The sequence below is a fragment of the Numenius arquata genome, chromosome 7, assembly GCF_964106895.1.
Source record: "Numenius arquata chromosome 7, bNumArq3.hap1.1, whole genome shotgun sequence".
In the NCBI taxonomy this organism is placed as follows: Eukaryota; Metazoa; Chordata; class Aves; order Charadriiformes; family Scolopacidae; genus Numenius; species Numenius arquata.
Genome location: NC_133582.1, coordinates 59,705,758 through 59,733,688, shown reverse-complemented (window position 1 = coordinate 59,733,688; position 27,931 = coordinate 59,705,758). Strand labels below are relative to the sequence as shown.

Here is a 27,931-nt window from a genome sequence, read left to right as displayed (position 1 = left end):
AGTTTCCAGACATCTATTGTGTAACTTAATTATGTGATTTCATAAATACAAGTTTTGAATAAAAAATGGCTACAAGAGGAAAAGAGAACATCAGTTCCAATCTGAGTATAAGTACCAGTGCTTCATAGAAGCAAATAATTTTAAAACACTTATCTATGCTTATCAGTCTTCATTTTAATTAACATTGTCAATGATCGGTCAACTCATTTAAATATGACCTCTGAATAAGTACCTGGAAGACCTTTTAAAGCGAGAAGTTCAATAGTAATGGTTTTGACATGTTCAACTTAAAAGAAATTGTCGACTGAACGTTAATACCGTAGAAAAAAAAATAATCAGGAGTTACTCAGCTTTCTGAAACTTCCCGTTTTCATTGTAAAGAGCACTGTAAAACTGATTTTTTGTTCTTCATCACTGGATGTAAAAACACAACCGAATCTATGGCACCTCAAGACAAATGTAAAAACTAGATCAATGAGCTTGGCAGATACACGGATCCAGGATCGTGTAGGAATCTCTCTTTTGGCTTGAGGGCAAATTTAGAAAGGGAAGTAGGATAAAGTGATGCAGCTCTTCCACGATGCTTGAAGGGAATTGAGTATATCAAGAGGTTTGAATTTTGATTTATTTGTTTTGATTTGTCTGTGGATTGTTTAGTTTTAGTTGTTTGGTTTTTTTTTTTAAGAAGGCAGGGGGAAAAAATGTATAGATGAAAGATCACTTTTTTTTGATGTAGCAACATCTGCAAACTGATTATTTTTTCTGGCCTTTCTGATCTCCTGCCTCTATTTCAGTTCTCCAAACGTGTGTGAGCTTTGAAGGAAATTAGTGTTAGGAAGGATAGAGACCAATCCTAGATCTCAAATTCTGTTACGTGTTTTAGTCTTAGAAACAGTATTTTCAAGTTAATTGCTGGATTCAGCGATAGTTTGGCTTGACAGCATGTAAGTTGCAAAAAATTTTGCTTTTCTGGAAAATAAAAGTTCTCAAGAGAATGGTAACTAAAGAAAAAAAAGGGGGAGAATTGTAATTTGGTGTAATTAGGCTTCATGGTCCACTTGTTTCTCTTTATAATCATATTTTGATGCATTGCTTTTTCTTTTTGTCTGGCAGTTCCCTTTTTATTACTGCTAGCTTTCTGGAAAATTAAATAATTATTGTAGAGACATATTTTGAATAGTAGTGATATATACCATTTAAGGTACTCACTTTGGTCTGTATTGAGCGAGTGTGCCATCTGGTGTCTATATACCTGTCCTTAACTTTATTTAAAATAATTTTATGCCCTGTGTGGTGCCATTAATAGAATGTTGTTTCTGCCTTTTACCAAAGCAAAGGAAGTCAAAGGGATTTTTCTGCAACTGGCTTGATTGGAACTTTTTCATTGGCAAAGAATGTTTATAACATTGAACTCTTAGTAAGGATTGGGTGACATCACGGATTAAAAATTGATATCTTAGCAAAATGGTAATGGTTTGTGTTTAACATGAGACAGATCCCATTATCTGTGGGGTTTCAACCTATACGTATATTTTCTCAGGCTTTTGAAAATCGATAGTTTGCTTTATGCCCGCTCTTGACAGCGCAGTGATTTCAGCAGGTTACTTTTTTGGTAGTAGTGGAAGTTTTCCCAATTCCGTTCTCTGAGAGTGCTCTGCTCTGCTTGTGTTCCATATCAGAGTCATCTTCTGTTCTGTAGCAATGAAATGACCTCTTTGTTTGGAATGATTCCAGAACATTTGAATATTTACTAATTTCTATTATTTTTATTGTCTTTAGATTCTCATTAACAAGTATATGTTAAAGGCTGCACGAGTGAGAGGGTTAGGGTTAGAAAGTGTTTGATATGTGTGATATGTATCAATGAACCGTAGTCTGATAAAAGGTAAAGCTGGAAGTATATCATTAATATTAGTACACAGAAGGTAATTAAATTCTGGGGTATTTTTTAGAGAGGCTGGATGGGAAGGATGAGCGCTGAATAAGGAAGAGGTTTTAATTATGAGCTCGGTTATCCTTTGCCTTTGGTCAGTCGCTGCCTCGTGTAGTTTGGAACCTGCCTTTACGTGTCCTCACTTCAGTTGGGGAGCACAGGGAGAACTTGGGGATGTGGTGGGAAACATGGTTTTAATGTAGGAGAGAAGGAGAGGTTAAAAAATCACTAGAGAAGGGAAGGAATAGGATTATGATGGTATAGTATTAGGAAGTAAAATATGCCTAGTTTGGCTGGTTGTAACATCTATTTATTTCTTTATTGATTTATATTATTTAAGGGCCCTATTGTGAAAGGATATGAAATGAAAAATAATATCTGCCTTGTGTGTCATGATTATGACCTTGGCATAAGTTTGTCTGTTTTTTGCCCACTAATGACAGAAATTACTCAAAACATTTTAAAACGCAAATACGGTACTTTGAGGCAAACTCCAATGAAAAATACTGGACAAAGTAATCCAGGTTTATCTGATTCTTTTCTGTGACCCTGTAAGGTAAATTTAGTGAAAATATATGTAAAATTACAAATGCCTAATTACTGGAAGGCTAATATTGAAAAATCACAGAATATTCAATTTTCAGTTGTGGATTTGATATTATTTTTGAATTGTGAATGCTGGCAACAGTGTAGCGATTCTGAGCAAATATGTTTAAGTGTGGAAACCGGTTTGGAAAAACATTAATGTAAAATTCTGTTACTTTAAAAGCGTATAAAATACCCTACAAACGTGTATGTCAAAGGTGTTGATTTTAATATTTGTTTTCTAGTGATTGTCAAACAGATTCAAATCTAATGGGAATATAATGCGGGTATAATTTAATGTGACATTCCATGTCATGATATAGCAGACAGATGAAAACCAACATTTTCTTGACAAAGGTGACTAAATTATTTGTCTTGTATCTCCATTTTACTGAAGTTAAAAAATGATTCATCAGTTCTTAAAATATAGTTATTAACTTATCTTTTCCACTTAGAGTAAAAAATAATTTCATTTTACCTATATTTCCAAATTATGTATCAGTTTTTAAGGTGTCATTACTCTGACCGTACAAAGCACGTATTATTGTCCCTTGCTGCTTAAACATGGAGAATAAGGCCCAAAACAGAGTATAGATTGGCGTGCACCTTTATATCTACTTCTTTTTAATTTTTACGCAGCTGGATTCAGCAGGGCCTACCTGGATTAAAATTGTTAAAGTTTCAAAGTGTTCTTAGGACTAAAAGTAGAAGTTGAAAGCAGTGAAATGGGCAGTTAAAGTCCTGATGTCTGGTCAAACTTTTTTGGGGTCTAGTTTTAATTTGTGGTGACCCTTGGGTTGTGTAAGATGTAGTTGACGTGTAGCCCGTATTACGTTAATACCTCTAATACGACAGTGATAAATTCAGTTACCTGTAATAAATCAGTTCTTCCAGACCTGGACACATAGGGATCTCCAGTGTGGCTTGTGGAAGGCGGAACACCTCGATTATGACTGTATTATTAAATGTATAGTAAATATTTGTATGTATTAAATAGATCATGTTTTACAATTTTTTGTGAATCGTCTTTATGTGAAAGACAATCTCAGTGGTAATTAAAATATTCTAAAGAGGCACAAAATACACTAGTGTTTTCCGTTCTACAACATTCCTTTCTACTATGGAGTTAACTCCTGCCTAAAAACAAAAAAACCTTCCCCAACAGTGTGTTACAAACACGGAGGGATCAAAACCCACACAGGCAGAAAGGTGTAGGTGTGTTGAAGTGGCAAGTTTATTTACAGTATGATTATAGTTAAATGTGTAAAACGGTTTAAAATAGTGAACAATCTTATTTTGAAACTAGTATAAATCCCCTTCAAAGGGTCCCCAAACAGGAAAGACAAAATAACAGGAGTTATAATTAACTTTTTCTGAATTGGATTTGGCTGGTTTTTATTCTCAACTGTTGTAAGATTTATTTTTTTTTATAAGCTGTTCTTTAATTTTTCTGAGACAAACACTAAAATAAGTTGTAAGAAATCATAAAGTAGACAGTGATTATTTTTATCATATGACAAATGATTTCCTAAAATGATGATTTCCTCCCAGGAAAAAAAAAGAAGAGGAATTTTCAAGTTTGTTTGTTTAATTAATTAGTGTCAAGGTATCAGACATTGTGGATTAGCGCAATAGTCTCTGTTGTTTTTCAATTCTTTCCACATCCCTTCTAATTTTCTTTCCTTTTAAGCGAGGGGAGAGTGGGATATTGTCAGCTCATGGCAGTGATTTAACGCGAGCGGGTTACAGTGCTGCTGTTTCAGAGATAAAGTCATAGTGACTGCAAATGGACAGGTGGGAATTGCGTGTAGTTCCTTAGAGCTGCTCGTAAAGCTTTGGTGGTGGTTGTTACAATTCACGGAAACCTCTTTTCCTTGTTACTGTTGGTATTCAGATATTTTGGCCAACTGAAATAGCTTCCACTTTTGGTATTACCCATTCCATCTGTTACGTACCAGTTGTATGATGGTGCGTGCTCCAGCTTTATGACCATCAATATATCCCCATTATATTAAACTTCAATTTGAAACCTTTAGTTCTTGCTTGGTCCTCAAAAGCTGTAAGAACTATTTTCTTGTTCTGTTTTGATGAAGTTTTTTTAATTTTGATTTCTTTGAATTTGATCACTTGGCTTACAAATAGAGCCCTACTAAGTGCTCAAGGAATTTACTGTAATATACTATTTTCAAATTATGCCTTTTAGTATTGGGAAGTTTGCGAAAGTTTGTAAGAGATTTGTAATTCTAGCAGCAGGGTTTTTTTAGAAGACGACTCCACATGCTCAGGTCAACAAACATTACTTATATTTACTTTTTGGCTACTTCTGTAGATTTATATCTAGAATCTGAAGCTGTTGTTCCAACATCTGTTACTGTAGTTCTCTTGCACTGGTTCTGTAGTTAATGCTTTAAATTATTTCCTGTGGTCTGTTTTTGTTGTTGTTACGAATAATAGATAAATAGCAAAACCATTCAGTTACCTAATATTGAATTTTAAATATATTTTCTTCTAGAGAACTAGAGGACGAAAACGAAGCTTTGTGCCTGAAGAAGAAAAACCTGAGGTTGGAATATAGTGTTTTGTTTGTTTGTTTTTTTTAACAGTTGCACAAAAAAAAAAATTAAACTTCGGGCTGTAGTGTTACTTTCAGTGCTATAATTGCAAATATCTGCTTTCCTTCCCTCCTTCCCCCCCCCCCCCCACCCCATTCCTTTCTTTTTCCCTCTGCTGTGGCAGGAACGGATTCCCAGAGAAAGGAGACAACGACAGTCTGTTCTGCAAAAGAAGCCCAAGTCGGAGGATTTAAGGACTGAATGTGCCACCTGCAAAGGGACTGGGGACAACGAAAATCTAGTCAGGTAGGTTTGATGCTCTGACCTTATGAGCAATTAAAATTCCATTTTCATCCCTTCGTCATCGTGATTATAACAAAGCAAATGCGCTTTGAATAAAAACAAACCCCAAAGAAAAACTTATTCAGGGGAAAAGTTACATGAGAAATATCGACTTGCTTCACTTATTGACCTGCCAAACACATTTATGCTGTGGATTAAGATGTAAATAACCGAGATAATCTGTTTTTCTAACACAAGAGAATTAATTTTCTCTTGTTGGACTGAATTGTCAGTGTTTTAGAGCAGGTCAGAATGATAAACAAACCAGCAATTTAATGATATTAAAGCTACAGGAGCATCCTAAAAGTAATTAAATTAGCATCATTATCAATTTTATGAGCTGAAATGTGGATTATGAGGAATTTATGTTTTTGAAAATGTATTAATGCTACCTCCATTAATGCAGGTCATGAAAGGGTTTGATAATGGCGTTTCTTCTCTGAAACAAGTGAAAAAAGTATCTATGGAAGGGTGTTTCAATAGGCACAGAAATCTAATTAAAGAGTAGAATAGATGCCGCTGAATAGCTCCTGTTGACCACAACTTCTGCTGATTTTGACTTTATAACTGGCCTTGTGGCCTCTTTGCGAAGCTGTAGAAACTGCTCACAATGCTTCAAAAAAGAAGAACGGAGCTTAGCAAACAGAAAGTGGATTTTAATTGAGTCTACTGAGCTTTCATTACAATGATCTCCTAATAAGTTCAGATAAAAAATAGTGTTGTCTTTAGGTCCTGTGTGCTTCAACCAGATTTTTTTTTTTTTTTTTCCTGGACAAGATCTCCTCTTTAGCTCAGATATAATTGTTTTTTTTTTAAATAAAAGATGCAGAAAGACCATTTTGTTGTGGGAAGGAATCCTGGGAACAACACGTACTGTGCTTTTTACTGCAAAAAAAAAAAAAAAAGGCAGTTAATTAGTTTTCTTCTTCAGGCTTTTTCTAGAAGTGTTAAATACCACATTTGAGGACATAAAGTATAAGATGAGGAAATGCCGTGAAGAAGTGTATATTTAAGTTGCAGTTAAAAGTATGATAGAAAATTAGTGGTTTGTCTTGTTTACTACATGAAAAGATTTTAGTAGTAATTTAAATGGGCCAAAAATAAGCATTCTATGTGCCAAAACCCAACAAGTTCTCTCCTAAACCACCCTCATAAATAGGCTTGGAAAGAGCATAGTAATCCTGTAGAGGAGGACAAAAAGATTTTTATGTTCTAATTCCTTGTTCGTAATACTCTGAAAACTATTTTCTTAAATATTCTGCCTTATTTTCCATATTAGTTTTTAAAAGAGATTATGTATTTAAAACTTGCTTTTTTCTTCAGGTAATTCCTATAAATAGCTGCAATTGTCAGGTGACCGCTGCTTCTAAAGTGTTGGGGAGGCTTATTTTTGATAAAAACTAAGTGATGGTAAAGCATTTAGTAAATTTTTAGTTTTGTTAGTGTCATTTTTTTGGTTCTTAAAGCTGTATTTCTTTTGCCGAGAGTAAATTTAGGGACTGTAGTAAAATACCAGCTACCCCACAGCGTTTTTGCGGTGTCGGGCTGTGACCCCCAGAGCGTTGCTTTGTCAGGGAAAGTTTTCAGAATCCTTTTGTCTCTTATGTTGTCACAAAATAAGAGCAAGGGACCTTCTGCCTGCCTTGCCTTTTCCTCCTGCCTGGACCATCGTGCAGGACTCCCTTGTGGTAGCAGAAATAATGTTATTTTAAATGCAAGTTGGTAGAGTTCCTTGTAAGCAAGAGATGAGGAGGGAAAACAGAAGTATTTTTTCAATATTTATTTTGTTTGGCACCATCTGTTATTAAAGCCAAAACTTTCTCAGATAACTAGAGATCTCTGGCATCATCTTTGCTCTTCACTCAACAAATGTTTTGTAATTACCGGATTTTATTTCCACCTTTTCCTGCCCACCTGCAACTAAGAAAAGGGAGGTTTGTGGGGAGGTTGTAGAAGAGATTTTTCTGAATGTGAAACTTTATCGCTAAATTAAATGGAGAAATATGCAACTGCTGAAACTGCAAATTTAAGGAATAATCTTGATGGGCCACGTAGCTTTTCCTGCGGTGTGTTGCCACAGACAGGGCTGTTTACATGACTCTTCAACAATCAGCTTATAAAAATTTTAGTTTTTTCTAAAATTTATGTGTCACTCTCACTTTGGGGTGGCCAACTGGCTAAGGATTAGAGGAATATACCAATTATTTCCTCCTTCATAGAATGCGGCAGAGTATTTAGTAATGAATCTGGAATAAAAAAAATAATGTTAAATTATTTAACTAGTTCTTACTGTTTGACTAATGGAGATTCAGGTTTTTTAATCTCCATTTTAGGGGCTCGTGCGCAGCATTGGATTGCTGAGGGATTATTTGTTATATGTGCAATGTCTTTACTTAACCTGTTGTTCATATGGTTTAAACTCTTTAAATAATTGCCTGTGAAAGGATTTAAAATTGTTCCTAAAAAAGCACGTTTCATTCTGATAAATTATAAGGGCTCGTTAATTGGCTGGTTTGCCTTAGTGGCTATGGTTTTATACCAAAAAAAGTTATTAAAGTTAGAGTATCTTTAATTATCAGCTTTTGTCTAAAACATTTTTACATTCTCTACTTTTATATCTGGTAGTAGTTGCCATATAAATATATATATTATAGACATGCTGAGACAGTGCTTTTTTAATCACTGCTGTCAGATTCTATAGATAGACCGTTTCACTATAGTAGAAAGTACTAGAACCAAAAATTTAGGTTTTGTGGTTTTGTCCACAAAAAAAAAGGACACAAAAATCAGTCTTGTGATCCTTTTCTGATACACCTTTTTTCTTTTTTAGAATTTACAGTGAATTTACTTTATAAATTCTTTTACATACATCTGTGTAAGTTTTATTGAACTAAATATTTCTGCAATTTTTACCTTTTACAAGCCTAGTGAGTGGCACAGTCAAGATTTACAAGATCAGGCGAACAGTGAAAAGTTAATTGGAAACATTTACTCAAATGAGGGAGTCCGATCTGTAACATTATAAATGACAGTAAGGAAGCTATATCTGCAATTAGAGAAAAGTTGGATTTTGAATATCTTTTTAGTCAAACGAACTGTAATTGAGTTTTGAGAGGTATACTAGTAGAATATGGAGGGGTTTTGATATTTTATATTTGATGCAGATAGGTTTGATGTAAAACATGGAGACACAGCACTTTTTCAAAGAGGTAAGAATTCAGTGGAGGGAGTTATGATGTGCACTTGAAACTAAAGTATTGCGAAACCAGAGGATACCTATAACAACATACTGCTCAATTTTAAGCAGTAATCAAATATTGAAAATTGGAGACATATTTTGAAATATGGGAGTTCCTAAAGCTCGATGTGAAAGATAAATTTTCTTTCGAACAAACTCAGAAAATAATTTGAAAGGATATATTTGATTTTAGAGGTGACCTCTACTGTTTGGTTTAGAAAGTATTTATGTAATAATGCTTTTCATTTGTTCCACTTCGTGAATCTTTCAAAGTTGCATCTAGTTTAGACATTTGACAGGTTTCACGAGTGCTTTCTTACGGTCTTGCATGAATTACTTAGAATGATAGATCTTACAAAGGAATTGCTTGATTCGTAACTATCGCCTTTTTTTTCCTGAGGCCAGCACTCGCTAATGCAAATCTTTAAAAATAGCTCTCTAACTGCACCCTTTAGAACTTAACCATATTTAGTAGAAGCATGGATAAGGAAGTATATTTCATGTGGCTCAATATGTAATAGCTAAAGCTTGTCCTTCATCTTGCACCGTACTCCAGGGTAAGTGATTAAATCACTGTACACACTAAGTGCTTCTTGCACAGTGTTACTGTCTGTTCTGTTTTGGTAAAAGAAAACATTAAGATGAATTGTGCGTTTTATTTTAATAATAATTTTTTTATTTTAATTTTACTTTTTTATTTTTTATTATTTTTTATTTTTTATTATTATTTTTTTATTTTAATTTTTATTTTAATTTTAAAAGAAGGCTCCATAGGCTAATCTGGTTTCAAAACTTCCAAGGGAAGACTTCTAAATGACTTCGCCCCTAAATAAGTGGCCTTTGCTCAAAAGATAATCCAGCTCTCAGCTGCTGCTATTGTACAAAATAATATTAGAGCTTCAGTTGTTGGCTTTAAGATGTGCCTGGGTAATATTTAGGAATATAGTGTACTAGATAAAATTGATACCTCAATACTAGATTTGAGAAAAACAGAGTAAAATTAGAATATTATGATTATTAGAATGTGTGGGGCAAACGTATATGACCAGGCTAAAGAAACCTCTGAAAAAGCATTAGATTTCTCCATCCCACAATTTAGAGCAAGCATGTAGTAATACGTTCTTTTATAGTTTTGTGTATTGAATTTATATGCTTTATTGTCAGTTACGTTAGAATTTTCCATTTTGTTTGATTTGCAGCAACTGAGGCAAAATTATTACTTCAGCATTAGAGACAGGGTGAGAGAGACTATGGCCATGTATTTGAAAGAATATGGAGTAGAATTTTTTGAAAGCACAGATTTGAACGCTGCTTATAAAGTATTCAGAAAGCGTAAAGCAAATTCTTAAGCGTGCATGTAGTATTTATTTTTAATGCAGATGTTTACTAGGAAATAAGCAATTGTGAAAGTATTTATTTTTCCCAATATACTAAATCTCACATTTCAAGCAAGTGGAATGTTCTGTGTGTGCAGTCCCTGTATTCGGGCATGTCTGAGAGGGGAAGGGGGGGAGTAGGAAGAGAGAAAGAAGAAAACTTACGCAGTGTCATATTTACTAAAGAAAAAAAGCTCGAGTAAAATATGGCAAACCTTATAGTCTAACTTTGAGTCATCAAATCATACTACGATTGCGAATCTTTAAAATGCTTGCAACATCTGTAATTCTGCTGCTACAAATGTATGTATCAAATTTAGGATAATAATTTATACTGTATAATAAAGGACTGAGTCTGTAGCTGCCCAAATTAATCTACTTTAATTCTGGTTTTGACAGAAGGTATGTTCTAGACAGGCTTTTCAGAATCCTCTGCAAATTTTCTCTCTAAAAATTACTTGCCTTATTTCCTTAATTGCATTTTCCTTGTGTAGATTCAGCTTTGTGGTTTTTGTTTCTTACATTTCCAGCCTTCAAGTTAAGGATTTCTTATCTGTTCACTGCTAGTTTTGAAGCTCTGCATGAGCTGAAGTTTATTCCAGATAATTATTGATTACCTGAAATGCGCTGCAGCGAAATTACAATCCATCATAGTAATTGAAAGCCTGTGATTTACAGTAGTTTTAGAAGTTTAAGGCTGCTTAACGTAGAGATTGATCACAAGGAAAATGTTAGTTAATTCAGCCACAATTTGCAACAATCTTATGTTTTACAGAGGATTACAAATGCGTTATTTTATTGGAGTGAACTACTTGAATGAAAGGAAACAACATTCAGTTGTGTAGTTTATTTCTGCTATATGATTTAGAGGGATTAATTCTGCTCGTTAACTTTTCTCATGGCTTAAGTTACCCGTTAGATCATTTTTTTCTGTCATTCACAGAATTTTCTTGCCTTCTAAAAAGTGTTTCTTTTCATGCTAGATAGCAGGATAATGCATATAGTGAGAAATACACGTTTTTGTTCACGGAGGACTTCATTCAAACTGAATTACCTACGCTGCATTGCATTTTACTGTAAAACACCACAGTTGTTTTCATTTTCAGTAAATTCATGTGCTGGGGCAGATATTAAAGAAGTCAGACACAGGTTTGGTAGCAAGACTCATCCTGCTGCCGTTGAGGATTTCTCCAGAAGCAGAGGGCTAGGAATGTTTCCGTTTGGGCTACCTGGCTGCCATAAGCTACACGTGCCTGGAGCATTTGATGCTGTATTGCAAAAAGTCCGTGGCAAAATCTTGAATTTTCTCTTAATTGGGAACCAGTCTATTTACATGGTACGTAAAGGATTTCTTTAGTACAATTTTCTGTTATTGTCCTGAAATGAGACAGAATTTCAGGAACTGAATTTCCTGAATTGAAGCCCAGATTATTTTTTTTTCCCTCTGATAATTTTGCTTAAGGAAATTAAGCCGCTTCAAATATACCTCATGTCTTTGGATACTGAGTTTTCCCTTCCATCTCTGGTTTGATTCTTGAAGGAACTGACTTGGGGGTAGTCTGAGTAGGAGTGACTCCAAACTGAAAATTTGGAGAATATTGCCATGATTAAATGACTCATTAACATTCAATTCTGCTTTATCGGAATTGGGAAAGCCGGGATGGGAAATTTGCCCAGGGCCCTCTAATGTTATTTTTGTGTAAAGTTTAGTATTGGGCCTTCATTTTGAAGAAGAGAGTAAAACTGGATGAGAGGTTATTCTGCCTACCAGGGCTTTCTCCTCAAGCACAGATACAGCAAAGGATGGGGGGTTTTATTTATTTTTTCCCCCCAAAGGAAAAAGGTAGGAGTTCTGTGAATTTCCCATTTTGGGGTATTTAATGGCATTTCCTGTTAAAGCATTGTGAAGAAGTGTAATTTTTTTTAAGTATCTCGAATAGAGGAAAAAACACGTGTTTGTCTCTTTTCAGTGTTATGTAAAGGTCTAAACCCCTGTTGGAGTATTATTGTGATATTTGGCAAGGTTTATTAGCGTTGCTCTTACCCAGTGATTGGGGGCACTGTGCGTCTGCATCCCCCAAATGTTTCTCTTCATTTCCTGGACTCTTTAGTGATCTGTCAGTCAAATCTCCTTGAAGTCTAATGTTAGATCTTTTTATAGTTGTAGGACAATGGCTCCCAAGCTGTTGGATACCGGGCTTTAATCTGTAGAACCTTTGTGAATAGAAGTTCATGGACTCTCCTTGTTCCTGAACTCTTCAGTTACATTTGGTTCAGGTGTTTGTCGGAAGTTCTTAGTATTGAGATGGAAAGTCTGCTGATCTGAAAAGCTTGTGTACCTTTAACTTTAGAAGCATGTAACCAGATAACCGCTTGTAAATTTGAGTTTTGTGCTTTGTTTTCTACTAGCAAATAGTATTTTACCTTTTTTTTGATCAATGAATTTTTAAAAATATAGTTATCCTTCTCTCTTCTTCAGTTACAACTGCTTGATCAGGTCTGTGCTGCAATCATGGATTGGTACATTGCAGCTTGAAATGATATTTGGCAGTTGTTGTCTGTTCCCCAAACAGCTAGGGATTGCAGGATTTATTTCTCATTTTTCTGGTTGCCTTAGGAAATACGTGCATCAGGGACCTGTGGACCCCTGTGGATCAGGGATCTCTGTAGACAGAACCGTAATGTAAATTATGGACTATTTGAGTAAGAAATCTTAATATGCAAAATAGCGATTCCTACTTTACGTATTTTTTTTCTCACTTTGTTACTACTGCCCGATGCTTTTACAAGTCTTTGATCTGTAGTTAGTTAATCTGGGGGGGGGGGGGGGGGGGGTGTTGATAGTAGGAGGCCTGAGGTTTGGGTGCAAAACTTCATCTACACTACTCAGAACAAATTTTGTCTTGGAGTAATGTGAGAGTTTTGTGTGTGTTTTGTCTTGGAGTAATGTGATATGTTTTACTTTACCAAAGAAACCCATACGTGAAAAGCACTTTGAGATACAGGGAGCTTAAGGATTTTAAGTTACTTTTCTCAGCACTGACCATAGTTATTTTGCACATGATCAAAATGGCATATAGCACAAGTTTTGATTAATGAATCAATGGAGCAAATCTGCATGCAGTTGGTTGCTAATTTGGGTCTAAATTAAGAATTTTCCATATGGTATTATTCTTACCTCAAAGGCTGTAGATATTCTACGTGTATATGGGATATTATTGTTCTTTTTACATTAATAATTCTGTAGCCCCAAATATTTCAGAGCTACTTACTGAAGAACATACTTAAAAACATAAACAGTGAAAAATCAGAAAAAAAGCTCTTGTCATAATGCCTCTTCAGGGTTATGATATGGTCGGTAAAGAGGGCTTTTTTGCAGTGTATATTAAAGGAGAAATTTGGTTTTATTATTGAACTTTTTTTTGATATAGCTGAAATAATTTGCATATAATAACATATAGATAGAATCATTGAGTCATAGAATCATCTAGCTTGGAAGGGACCCTTAAGATCATTAAGTCCAACCATCAACCTAATGCTGCCAAGTCCACCACCAACCCATGTTCCTCAGCACCATATCTGCCCGGCTTTTAAATCCCTCCAGGGATGGTGACTCCACCACTTCCCTGGGCAGCCTCTTCCAATGCTTGACAACTTCTTTCAGTGAAAATTTTTTTCCTAATATCCATCCTAAACCTCCCCGGGCACAACTTGAGGCTTTTTCCTCTTGTCCCGTCACCTGTTACTTGGGAGACCGACCTCCACCTTGCTACACCCTCCTTTCAGGGAGTTGTAGAGAGCGAGAAGGTCTCCCCTCAGCCTCCTTTTCTCCAGGCTGAACACCCCCAGTTAATGTTAATCTTTTTACAGAATTTCTTTGGTTTTTGGGGAAAGGTACAGAGTTGTAGGTTTTATTTGTCAGTCCTGTATTTCAAGATAATTTTGATGTCCACTAGATTTTTCATTTTGCCTGCTCTCACTTGTCTTGCTCTAGTTCCCTATTGGCGTGGCCAATACAGATTGAATCAATTGAATCAATTACAGATTGAATAGTCTAAGTTTGGTTTTTTTCTGTAGGTGAATTGTAGGAATCTGTAAAATAGACTTATATGTTTTTCATATTCATATGTGAAATAGAATTACAGGTTTCTCATTTTCATGAGAAAAATGCAATTTAAGAATTTTGCTGTGCTGTCTCGAATAAGGTTTACAGCTTAACTTTTTAAGCCTGTCTCTGACTTCATCTTGAGGAAAGCCTGATAACTTCACTTAGTTTTTAGAAGAAAGGCTGTGGAAAGGATATGCAGGAAAAAAAAAATGCTTATATTTTCTTCAGGAATTATCTAAAAGCTTTTATGGAGACTAATATGCTAAGTCTGTTCCCTTTTTCATATAACTGGTTGTAACAATGCAAAGGTCAAGCGTAAATTAATTTGCGTTTCTGGCTGAACCGATTGTTTTTATTTTTTTGCATTCACTCCTCCCTGCCCCAAATTGTCAATTAAATTAAGTATAGTAATGCTATTGTATTGCATGCGTACTTACTTTTGAGGAACAGAATCCCCCTAATTCTAACTTTGAGATCTGATGTGACGCCATATTCGGGAAATATGCCGTAAAGTATAAGCTGACATTGGAATAGGGGGTAGTAACTGACTTTTACCATTGTACATAAACAGAGTAATTATTCTAAATCATAGCATCACTTTCAGCCAGATAACCACTAAAAATCACTGCACTGTGGTTTTCTGAAAATGCCACAATCCTTCAACTGCCAAATTAAGCCCAGGGAGAACGACCATCAGTAGAGCCTGCACGGTTATGTAGAGGGATGAGCCCTGAACCAAGTGAAAAGATGTTCTGGAAGAACAGTAACCTTTCCCATGATGTGCACATTTTCCATTACATTTCTGACACAAAATGCTGTGAAATGATTTAATGGTGACATTTTGTTTTGCTGACTTTCCCTTTTCTTATTAAAAAGAAACAAAAGTTAGGTTAGGAAAGTAGAGGAAGGGTGGCCAAGCATTTGAATTCCATTACAGAAATCTCTATTCTCTTTTAAAGACAAAAACAAAGCCATGCTGGATGTACATTATTTCTGACAATGGATTTTACTGGTTTTAGGGGAAGGGAAATGTATCTCCAGCATCAATGCTGAGCACCTTCTTCTGTAAAGTTAATTTACGTTGCTGCTTTTCAGTAATTGCATACCAAGTGTGATAATTCAGTAAAGCATCCTTTCTAATTAGCAATCACAGAGACCTTATACAGCACAGCACACGTAGTACACTTATTTCTGCTTGTCATTTTTGATGTATATTACTAGAAATGATTGTAAAGGGAGCAAAGCACCAGCAGACACAGTACATTGAAAGGTCAGCACTTGTCACTTGGCAAAGGATAAATTTTTATGGAGTGAGAAAACAGAAAGCTGCTGCCCATTGATGTCGTACAGGGGCTTGTCTGCATCTAAAGTAATGCATGTAAGAATGGTTGGACAGAAAAATTACTTGTCTAAAGTGTGGTTCATGCATCCTTTGGCAGCTTTCGATTTCCTGTTTGAGAACTGATGAAAAGCCTCGCTTGTTCCTAGCACAGTATACAATTTTATCTTTGAAAAACACAGCTTTTGCTTTTGTTTTCTTAAGCATGTATGAAGTTTTTTTGGCACCTCATTTATTTTATCTCTCTTCCTTCTATTTTTAATGTGGTGGATGATGGTTGTTGTCATGGTAAGTCGTTATGTTTCCCTGAGGGCATCTAAATATGAATAAAATATTGTAGTTTGGAGTCACTGGAAATAAACATAGTTTCAGTTGCACAGTAACTTGAGAGAACATATATATATGTTGGAACGTGTTTGCTGTCACATTATTGGTTGGCCAAGAAGATGTGCTGGCTTTGATAAAATCAAAATAATCTTAAGTTCTGGGCAGAGAAACCTCACTTTATTCAATTGAAATTTAAAACCAAAATCACATACATAATTTAAATATTAGTAGCTAAAGTTGAACACAGGCAACTAACTCCCTGTTTTTCCCAAAAGCTGATGTGTACAATTGGGATTTAAGAGTAGGATGTTTCTTAAGAAAACTGTGTGTCATCTGGTAGCACCTTCAGGATTTTGTGAGAGCTTTTGAGGAGTTGTTTGTGGTTTTGAGAGGAAGCTAAAAGGGTAGCGAGAGCCAAAGGTGAGTACAGCACTGACACTTAAAAGTTGAAGTATCACCCAGTTTTAGCTTGAGTAGATAGAAGTAAATACAAGTGTAATTCAATAATAGCAGTGGACTGATAGCTAACTTAGTAAATTCTAAAAAAAATACTATTTAATAAAAACTAAAAGAATTGTAAAAATCCTGATGGCAGTAACCCGAACGATAGAATTTGTTGACGTTTATTTGACCGTAATATGTAAACAATAATTTCAGAGCTGTTTCTTACAAAAGGCTATTAAAAATGAAATAGATGCGATGAAATTGTTCTGGCAGCCTTTAGCTGTTTGCTGACAATTTAATACAGCAATAAAAGTTAGCAATAGCGGCACCAAAATTGCATAGCAGAAACTTGATTATAATTTGGTAAGAAAATATTGTTATGAATAAAAGTGCGCGCTTCACTGTAAACTGCAGCCAAGGTTTATCCTTGGGTTTAAAAATCTCATAAATTTGAAGAGTTTTCTAAACTGTTCTTGTTACTAAAAGTCAGAGACAAATTATACCTGGTGCTGATGTTGCTACGGAGGGGAATAGAGGAGAGGAGTTAAATCTGTTCTGTTCTTGTGCCTGTATTAAGCCTTCCCAGGCCTCAAAATGGAAATCTCTTTGAACGCTGTGACATGGGCTGTTTATTGAAGTATTCGCATCTCTGCTCCGCGATCCAGGCGAATCGAACATAAAAGCGAATGGATGAGACTCCTGCCTGCATTTCCGCATCTAACCCAGAGCGCGCTCATTAGCACAACCAAGTGGGAGCACAGGCTTGTGCTTAATGCCTGGTGAAAGGCAATTAAAATAATAAAAAAAAAAAAAAAAAAAAATTAATCTTTAAACTCTGTCTTTATGAAATCGTGAAGTCCATTGAAATTGTGAATTGGACTGATGTTTCCTCTGTGGGGCCATTTTTGAGGTAACAGGGTCTAGATGCATTTCTGAATTGGGTGTCCTTTAACTTGTGTATAGAAACTCAGACTCCTTGGGGAGGCGTGTGGAAGAATTTTCTGGAAGTGTGTTTTATTATAAATGTCTACTGAGCTAGACGTTAAATAGGTGCAACAGAATACATTATAATAATCACGTTAATACACGGTAGAATAATCAGCAAGAATCTGTGCAAGTCCAGAGTAATTTTGGTTTGAGAACGTCAACTGTTTTTGAGACGTTTAGGATATTTAAATTCATTATATTTTTTAAAATATTTTGAGAAAAAGGTGAAAATATGGAAATGCTGCTCAAGAGGGAAAAGGAAATGAGGCAAAAGAAGGGTTAAGTAGGCAGAGAGGAATGTAAATGAGGAGAAATCAGCTTTCAAATTCTGTAAACCTCCAAGTAGTGAACAAAGGTCTGACATTTCCCATGGAGACTGGAAGGAATCCAGTCTAGAAACTGTTGTGGGCATAACTTCCTGAGAGTGTCTACCGTTCGATGACGCAGAAATTGAGAAGAAGAAAGGCGAAGTTCCTTGAGGATGGTACAAAATGTGACAAAAAATCAGCGCTGAAAAAGAATAGTTGATTTTTGAAGATGTTCAGAAAGAATAACGAACGGGATTCGGTAACAGCGTGAGAAATTGTGGCGGGGATAACCTTGTTTATAAAGCTGTTTGCTTCAGGATTGAAGAGCATTTTGTAATAAATCACAGGAAAAGAGAGCAACTTCTAGATTTTTCTGGCTTGATGAAGACTATTTGTAACTGCCAAACGTACGAGTCTGTGGAGGGATGTTTAGAAAAGCACTTGGGGAAAAGATACTGAAAATGTCCTTTTTGGAAAGCAAATGTAACGTCTGTTAAGATTTTAGGTTTCCATGAGTAAAATCAATAGTGCTGGTTTTAATAGTCCAATTGTGTGATGTGAATCAATCCCATAGTATTTAATTGAAGGTTTTCTGCATTTTGGAGAGATTGTGCGAGTACTGATATGTAGAAAGTGGGAAAGAATTAGTTTAATATCTTAAATGCAGAGCAGATGAAAAGAAAAAAAAATAGTGTTACTTTGTAACCAGTCTTAGTAAAAATTGTTTAAATTTACATAAAAACTGCCTGTCGTCTGCTTGGTACCTACTGACAGTTCTTTTAATAACACTTGCTGTGAAAAAGAGATAAGAAAACCAGCGGGCTTTTAAAACTCCAGTGGTAATCTTAGTTTTTCACATTAAAGAACAATAAGTAAACTGCAGGACTTGAATTTTCTTTAATTCTGAAAGGCTTGTCTAAACCGTTTCTGGTTTTATTAAAAGCGGAGTCACCGAATGGTTGAGAATGGAAGAGACCTCTAGAGCTGGTCTGGTCCCCAGTGCCATTACTCAAACCAAGGTCAGACAGAGCCTGTTACTCAGGGCCATGTCCAGTTGGGTTTTGAGTATCTCCAAGGATGGAGTCTTTGGAACCTCACTGGGCAGCTTGTTCTGTTGTTTGTCCCTCCTCATATTAAAAAAAGATTCTTCGTATGTTGAAAAAAAATTCCCTTTATTTCCAGTTTTTGCCTGTTGCCTCTTGTCCTTTCACTGGGCACCACTAAGAAGTCTGGGTTTTCCCCCCATCTGGTATTTTACACCCTGAGGAGATTCCCAATGAGTCTTCTCTTCTCCAGACTAAGTAATCTCAGCCTCTCCTTGTATGACAGATACTCCAGTCCCTTAATCATCTTCATGGGCCCTTTGCTGGACTCACTCCAGTAACTCCATTGTCTTTTTTTTGTTCTGGGAAACCCAGAATTGGACACAGTCCTCCAGATGTGGTTTCACCCGTGCTGAGTGGAAGGAAAAATCATATTTATGGTCCATAAAAGTAAACCATTAAAAAGAATAAATTCCTCTGTTGTGTATAACAGGCAAAATTTGGTTTGTTAGAAAAGAAATAACTTCTTGTAGTCAATATAGTAAATAGTGAGTCATTAAGGACACTACTTGTGGATCATCCCCCCTAATGATGGCTTTCAGTGAACACCCAACAGGTTGCTTTAAAAGAGCCGTAGTTTATCTAGTTTAGCCGTAGCCTGAGAGGGAGACACAACAACTCCCAAACCTTAACCGCGAAGGCCTGTTTCCTAATCCTTTTCAACCCCAGAAAATAATAAATAATGTCAGAGTTGAAACTCCGTGCTTTTTCTTAGCGATGAAGAAAACGTCAGGAGGATTGTCAGCCTCTACAGTCTCCTTTCGTCCCCTCGGGTGGGCAGTGGGGCACCCCACAGAGTGGAGTTAGCCATTAATTTCTACTTAAATATCTTACTGTCTCATTCCAAATATGAAAATACCTTAATATTTCATTCAAAACTAGTTTCACTGTTCAATGAGATGCTTCGGAAAGGTTCCAACGCTCCCTTCATTTTTGCATTTACATTTTATATTAAGCCATGTATATGAGGTGATAATTAACTGTTTTAGTACTGGAGATGGATAAAATTCTGAAATTGAGCAGCACAGTGTTTTCAGTATAGATTAATCCATGTTATAAATTTTTGAAGTGCTTTTTCTCTGACAAATATATGTAGAAATGTTTGTGTGAAGCTGGTGGGTTTGATAAGGCAAAGTGAGGAGGTTCAAAATGTAACTCTTGGCACCTTAAGAAAGATTTATCAGTTGCCAATGAGCTTAATGCATGTATTTAACAAGTCACTTGAAGAAAAGGAAAAACTCTTTCTGGTTAAATATTGCTGCTGTTGCCTTTTTGAGTAGCTGGAGTATATTTAATGTTCTCTGCCAGCCCCAGAAATGGGAAAATTTGGAGTGTGTTATTTTTAATTTTGCTATTTCATAAGACATATGTAACATTTTCATTGTTTAAACACACAAAAGACCACCTTCTGTCTTGGGCACTAGAGCTTTGGGAAAAATAGTGCTTCAGCTTCTGTTGGTCATCGTATTTGAGCCTTTCTGTGTCTCTGTTATTGTCAACAAGGGAAATTTTTTTCCTGGAATTCATTAGAGAAGTCATTGCTGAATAAGCTAAAAGTTAATGTTTGATTATATTTTTTTTTAGAAGCATTTTCTTATGAAAATTTGGTTCTTATTTTAAAATGTTAGTTTCAATTAATTGATTTTCAAATTCATACTATTATTTTTGCTTCTAAAATAGTGGACGCAAACTATTCCATTTCCTCAAGAATCATGAATGATGCATATTCTGTACAATGATTGTTTTGTGAAATGCTGAAGGAGAAACAGTGAAATGCTCAAACAAAATGTCCATGACTGAAATTTAGCAAAGCTTACTCTCTGAAGATTTTTAGCCAGTGTTGGTACAGATGAAAGTTAGATGTACTGGGCAGTGGGAATAATTGCAGTACCAGAGCCCATTTTCAGTTTCTTATGACTGATAAAACTTTAATCACTTGGACTCCAAATTCTTCATATCTCTTTATGTCTTTATTAGGCTGGATGTTTTCAGCCTCTGTTGTTCCTTGGACCAGACTGGGCCTGGTTTTGCTGAATTGCCATCTTCACATTCTCTACTATATTTTCAGGGTTTTTCATCTTCGTGGGGTTTTCTTGGGTTTTTTGTTTCTTGAGTCACTACCGTGTAGCTTTTCAAACAGGCACAATGAATTTTTTTTACTCATGTAGCAGAGTTTGGCTTTTGTACTATATTATGTCTTGTTTCCTCAGTAAAGCTAAGCCAAAGTCATGCAGATGCGCTGTATGAAACAGGGCCTTGGGTTACAGATGGACGAACCCTTGGGCTGTGGTCATCTGGGCAAAAAGACTGGAACTCCCAGCCAGGTATGGAGATCATGTAGTTGTGGCTGCCCCATCCCTGGAGGGGTTCAAGGCCAGGCTGGACGAGGCTTTGAGCAACCTGGTCTCATGAGAGGTGTCCCTGCCCAGGGCAAGTGGTTGGAACTCGATGGTCTTTAAGGTCCCTTCCAACTCAAACCATTCTATGATTCTATGATCATGGTGGAACTGAGACTGGTGGGCTGGAGAAGGACCTGGGTTTGGATGCTAAATGTGCAGAAGCAGAATTGAGAGACAGTGGCAAGCTCATGTGGACAGGCAGCAAAATCCAGACTTCTCAAGCTCCAGGACTTGAAAACAAGGAAGCTGGGCTGGTTGGAGAAAGACACTGGAACAAGAAAACTCAGTAGGTGGTGGTCAGAGGAGGGGAGATACTGAAGCTTTTTTAAAGAGCCAGGGAAAGGGAGTTGTGGATATGAAGCCTGTGTGGAAAGGAGAGGTTTGCCATGGTCCAGACGAGTTAGTCAAGCCAACTTCAGCTGCTTTATTGGTATAGGTGATGGAGGATATTTATTTACTATGATGGTGAAATTTCTCTTTGATGCTGATATATTATTTTGAAAATACTCAAGATACCAATTTTACCTTTTCTATGTCCATCATTCCAGTGGGTCGATACATTCATATTCAGTGCTGTTTTCTTCTTGAGAGGAAAAAAAAATAGTGAAAAGGAGTAGGGGAGGTACAAGGGCATTTCAGAGTGACTGTGACCATTAATAAGGCAAAAGCTCAAATCCCAAATCTACACTCTGTAGTTCCAAAGTCACAGAATCATAGAATGGTTCAGGTTGGAAGGGACCTTAAAGATCATCTAGTTCCATCCCCCTGCCATGGGCAGGGAAGTCATGCAGAATGACATATGGTTGTCTCTTATGTCATATTTTTCTCCCCAGATTAATGTTCTGAAGACAGACATTTATAAGGGTGAATTGCTCAAAATGCATTTAAGCCTGTTACTAATTGCTTTTAAAGCAGTTTCATTTCCGCCTGGACTAAATGCTGAGTGTGTTGATATGTTGCAGAGGGAACTGTACTTTGGAACAGGTCTGACTGGAAGTACCCAACAACAGCAGAAACAAAATTTTGGGAAACCGGTAAAAACGAAAAATAATTTGTTTCATCTTACATATGGCATGGCATAAAGTGAGGCATCAGTTCACCCTGCTGGCTTGTTTTGCTTTAGGTTTGCTTCATATAGATTTTGCAGACAAGATATAATATAATGAGAATATATATTGCAAAGAAAATATAATTTTCCTACCTAGAAAAGTCCCTGCATCTTTTGATTCAGTTGAAACAAACCACGCTTCACTTCGTGCCTCACCTACACTGGGTTGCTGATGTACCTGCTGAAAGTAATATTCAAAAATACACTGACATGGTCATGACACTGTGAAAAATCTACCTTTTTTATCATAATGAAAGAATTTTTTTGAGGGCCCCTTCTTATATTATTTGTGAAAAAGCTTAAGTAAACATGCTACAATGTGCATCGTGGTATTATTTCCCTGATTATTTTTTTTTTTTTAGTTCTCAATCTTGGAAATGATTTATAAAATACTTAACACGGAGTTCCACAAATGGAGCATTTCTTAATACACTTATCAAAATTCTGGCATTGTCTTAAATGCTATTAATGAATAGATTTTTGTATATAATACAACTACTCTTTGTCATTGATTTTAAGATTTATGTATGAGATCTGAATTTTATTTGCATGCACACTTTCAGCCATGGTGTAGAAGAACCATGTTACAACAACTGTTGTTCTAAATACTTTGTCTAAATAGTTATTTTCAGTAGTGCTATATGATGCTTTTTGTATATAGCTTGTTTATGATATAAATGTAAATATATCTGTTGTTTAGAAATATTGGTTAATGTGTATGTGTATACATATTGGTTAATGCCATTTGAAAAAACTATTATTACTAAACATTGCATGCTCCAGAAGTAGTTTGAAAGAAAACTGTAATTCCTGTTTCTTGTGTATTTCTGATTTATTCTATTCTTAGTCCTTTCCCGCTTAGAGACCTGTCATTTTTGTTTTAAATAATTTAAAAAAAGAAGAGTGAAAATGAATTATGAAATTATAATGGAATAGATGAAATGGTTACCTTCCAAGTTAAGCAAATATATTTTGAAATGCATCTTTCCAGCCTTTCTATATCTATCTGTTTGAAAAACTTTCTGACCTTTAAAAAAAAAGCCCCAGTGTTAAGATGTGTATCTTAAAATCCAGGGATGTGTATGTACTGTGCGAGGGAATGCATTACATTTTCCATACTTTTGGTTTCTGACTTACTTTATATTTTGTTTGTAAACGCATCTGGGAACTTTTTACTTAGGCCATTTTGTGTGTAAAGTTTTTTATGGTGGGGTTTTAAATTTGCATGAAAAGTACTAGTTTTCTGGTTTGGTTTTGGGGGTTTTGTTGTTGTTGTTGACTACAATATGCTTTCGATATGCCCACATAACCTTTCCTGGCTTTCGCTTGGTGAAATTTTTATAGTATAAAAATTATAGTATATAATAGTATATAGTATACTATAGTATAGTATATTCAGTGGAACATAAAATCACGTTTCAATCAAAGGAAAGGGCCTTTATTGTGACAAATACCATTGAATTTTATGATGCCATCAGGGGCACAATATTTTACTATTTGTGCACAACGAGACTGATTATAAATTAGTCTTAGATGCCGCGTAGAAATTTAGTATTGGCATGTGGACAGTCAGATGCTGTCTAGAAGAGGGCTGGGAAGCAAATTTCTTATTCTTTGTACCTGACAGGAATCCTCTGCTGACCTGGGCACTGGCCATCACAGGGGTTTTTCAACGTAGAGGCTCCTGGTCACAGGAGTCAGCAATACTTAAAAATAATGGCTGATGTAGGGATTTCTAATATCTGAAATGAAAGATTTCAGAGTATCAAGAACAAATTATCATCACTTCTTAATTGACTGTCCCCATACAGCTGGGTACTGAGCATCTCCTGAGCCGGCTATTCCTTGCAATGAAAAAGCATCTGCTAAAGCCCTCTGTTAAGTGGACTCTGTTTTCTCATCTCTCTTGAATTGAGTGCCTAAAATGGGTTATGGTGTTTTAAGCACAGTGTCATTAACTCTGAGTCAAGAGGAATAATAACCTCCCTTGATTTGCTGATCCTGCTTTCATTCAATCATACTGAGTTGGATGTTCATTTTAACCCCCCGGTTCTTTTAGCAGGGCTGAGAACAGCTCAGCCAGTGGCTTCTCAGTCTGCACTGATGCATGGAGTCATCCCCCCTCCGTGCAAAATGTCATTCTGCTTCTTGGTGAGCTTCACGATTATTTTCTGGTCTAGTCGTCAAGTTTCTCAAGCAAATTTCGGATTAGAGCTTTACTGTTCAGTGTGTCAGCCGCCCTTCCTAACTTAGTGTCTTGCTGAAAGTTGTAGAGGGTGAGTTTTGTCTCATTATGATGATTCTTTATGAACTCTGTTGGACCACAAAACCACCCGCTGTGGTACATTGTCTGTTATCGGACACCATTTCGATTTCAAGGTATTGACTGCTGCTCTTTGAGTCCAACTGGTTTTTGACCCCTTCATCCAGCCTTGTACTTAACTTGATAAGGAAAGTGCTGTACGGACCTGTTTGAAAAGCTTTATGCTGAATACACTTTGGTGTGTTCCCACGATGGCTCTTCCTTCTTTCACGATGGTTTCATCATGGTCGTTTCGAATACGACCAACTCATCTACCCTCCTTAAATCTTTGCTGAGGGCTCTGGGTTACTTTCTTGCCCTTCACGTGTTTGAAAATGCATCCTGAGATGACATGTTGATCTTCCCCAGGGCAGGGCTGAGGCTGACCAGCCTGGGAGTTCGTAGGTCCTACTTGCCGTCTTGTTTTTAATGGCCATCTTAGCTCTTTACGATGGGCTTGTCTTAGCGTTTTTCAGTTGCCAGAGACCTGCCTTGGTTGTCATGATGTTTCTTAGATCATACACAGGAACCTGGCAGAGGTAACAAGCATCCCTTTCAGAACCACTGGATAATCCCCATGGATTGGAATATATTCCAGTATAGAGTAGAGTAGACCCTGACTTGTTGCTTTTCTGCTGTTGGCCATCCTTCTCTTTCCCAGCTCACGCTGGTAGGCATGGGAGTCTGAGAGTGAATTTTCACCCTGTAGACTGAGGCGTTGAGCACAAAGGCATCAAGTACATCAGCCCCGTCTCTGTTATTTGTTTAATCTTTCATAGAATCATCTAGGTTGGAAGGGACCTTTAAGATCATCAGGTCCAACCATCAACCTAACACTGACAAAACCACCAGTTGAAATTCAACTCATATTTCTTTGAAGTTCCTCTCACCAATAACATTCTTGTAGAACTACTTTGTGTTTCCCGTTGAATCCGTGTGGGGTTTTCCCTTCTGAATTTTACCACTGCTCATTTTGTGTATTTAGTTCATTAAGAAGCTTCTCGCTTAACCAAACAGACCTTCTGCTGGATTTCTTCATCTCCTGTACAAAGGGATAACGTGTTTCTCTGAGCAAATGTTCTATTAAAAATCATCCCCCTCATTTGATAACCTTTTTCTCTCACTTGTCCCTTTCATGACAGCCACCTGCAGGATTCTGCACAGCAGTTATTTTGTCCAGCCAACGTTTCCTCTTCCAAAGCCATGATACAGCTTTTTGGAGCATTCATGATTAAGAAGTAGTAAATTATTCTGTAATTTTTAAACCGTAACTGTGATAAGAGGCTGTACTTACACCTCCCTTTGTTCTCGGGACACGATGTTCCAATGAGCAATAAAGTTTCAGTAGTGCCATTAATCTTCTCGGTGTAAACTATAAATAAAACCTGATCTTAATTGATTTCTGCATTTCTCAGTCATGGCAGCAAGCGCCTCATGGATTTTGAGGTGGGCTGTGATGTACAGCAGCTTGGTAGAGAGGTTCCACGTGATGCTGTAGGGACTTGGCTGGCTCACAGTAGAGCTGTTATGGTTTTAAGGTTTCTAGGAGTGGGAGTTTGGGGAGGAAAAAACCCTATAAATGTCCTGAAGAAGAAATTACTTTTAAAAGGAAGAAAGAATACCCATCTGTTAGCCCTAAGCCTGTGTTTTAGACTGAGCAGACTAATAATAGTTTATGAAGCCTGTTACCTTCGGTGGGACGGCTCAGGCTTGTTACGAGACCCGTGCTTGAGAGAGGAGCTGAGCGGGAAACCGGGATTCCTGCTTCGGCTCCTTTTGTGGTGCTCTGATAGTCACACGTAGATTTTAATGTAGTGAAGTCACAGAGGAGGTTCTGAATGTTTCACAGGTCTCAATAAACCATCAATAACTGATGGCTAACTCGGTGGCTTAGGCCTGCCTTTGCGTTAACAGCAGCATGAAGAACAGTGTGCGGTCCGGTGGCTTCGCAGCTCCTTCAGACCCTGGTGGGAACCGTCGAGTGCTAAAACATAGACATTGCAATGAAATTTAGATTTTCTTTTCAGAAGTCACTTCTCCCCAGTGATAAAGAGCCAGCCCACAAAAGTTACTACATCTACTTTTCTGTAACAAATCATAATGATACTACTTGAGATTTTACCTGAAAGATTAATGGCGTGTTAGTACATCTGTGTAGCACTTAAGGAAGAGTGCACTGATCTTACAGTACAGCGAGTGACAGTCCTTATAAAAATACTGTGTAATATATAAACCAAACATTTTTATTGAGCTGATGCTATTGACTTACTTTAGTGATAAATTAAGTCTTAATTACACACAGTTTGTGCAAGAGAGAATTTTGCTGGGAAGATACTCTGTGACTATTATCATCAAGAGAATCCGAAGCCTTTTTCGCCTGCTTTGGGCTCAGACAGAGGTTGATGCCGAGGGTGAGATTCTGGGTTCTCTCTGCAAAGGTTTCTATGGGAAGCTCTGGGGCTCACGCTGGTTCAGAGCAGCCTGAATATTCCTGCCGCTAGAGATACCTTAAAACTCTTTAAACTTTAAAGCATATAGATTATAGACATAAAAGCTGAATTACTCATAGCATCTTCTGCGGTAAAGGGAGTCGGGAAGGCACTGAAGGACTGAGGTTGATTTTTTTTTTTTTTTTTTTTTTGGATCTGATTTGATTGTTCCTAATTTTTTTGTTTCACTTCATTCAATCTGCATGAAATAAAAACAAAAACAAGGGGGAAATAAACCCCGGTCTGTGTGAGCAAATACCAAATGGCTTTTTTGCAAGGCAAAATTTTACTTTTCAAATCATATGCATATTATGTAGGGAATCAGAAGTGTTTTGCAAACGACATTTCAATTAATTGTTTAAGAAGTACAAAGTTTTGATTTAAAAGACCAACTTTCACATAACTCAAAACATTCTGTCCTTAAATTGGTGTGTACTTCTGTAGATAAAAGAGCTTTTGAAAATTTCTTTGCTTATATTGCCTTTCCCTTTTTCTTTTGTTGCTTTGACATTTTTGCTTGTTAAATCCATCTTGCTGGGTGAAATAATTGAACGTAATGTGTAACTTTGCTGTCAGGATAGATATGCATTTAATAAGACTTCCCATCTGTTCGCTTTCAAACCCAAGACAGCATAAAAACTGAGAAAAACTAAGCGCGTGGTAAAGGCATGATGTTGGAAATGGTGCATTAAGCTGCTGAGCTCCACGGTTTCAGGTCAATTTTAGTTGTGTTTTATCTTGCTGACTTTTGGCTTATTTGCAGTAACGTTCCATTGATAAATTCGCCCTGCATCGCAGTATGCTGGGGAAGATGGCACTTAGTCATTTAAACAGCAGGTGCGTGATGTTGAGCAGAGCAGCAACACACGTGAGCAGGACCCCACGGGTGGTGACCCACTCACTTCCCCTCAAGGCTTCGTTAATTCCCCATCTAGACCACTTTTTTTTTTTTTTTTGAGAGTTTTTCTTTGAGATTTGTGCTGTTTAAACT

General features: G+C 36.6%; 1 protein-coding gene across 3 annotated transcripts in view; it reads left to right on the top strand.

Moving 5' to 3' along the window:
* Nucleotides 1–27,931, top strand: part of PHF14 (PHD finger protein 14) — a 150,394-nt gene that overhangs the window by 52,536 nt on the left and 69,927 nt on the right. For all 3 annotated transcript variants that reach the window (XM_074150633.1, XM_074150632.1, XM_074150634.1), the window contains exons 15-16: nt 5,031–5,081; nt 5,255–5,376. In XM_074150633.1, coding sequence (XP_074006734.1) covers nt 5,031–5,081; nt 5,255–5,376 — 173 coding nt within the window. The remainder of the gene's footprint in view (nt 1–5,030; nt 5,082–5,254; nt 5,377–27,931) is intronic.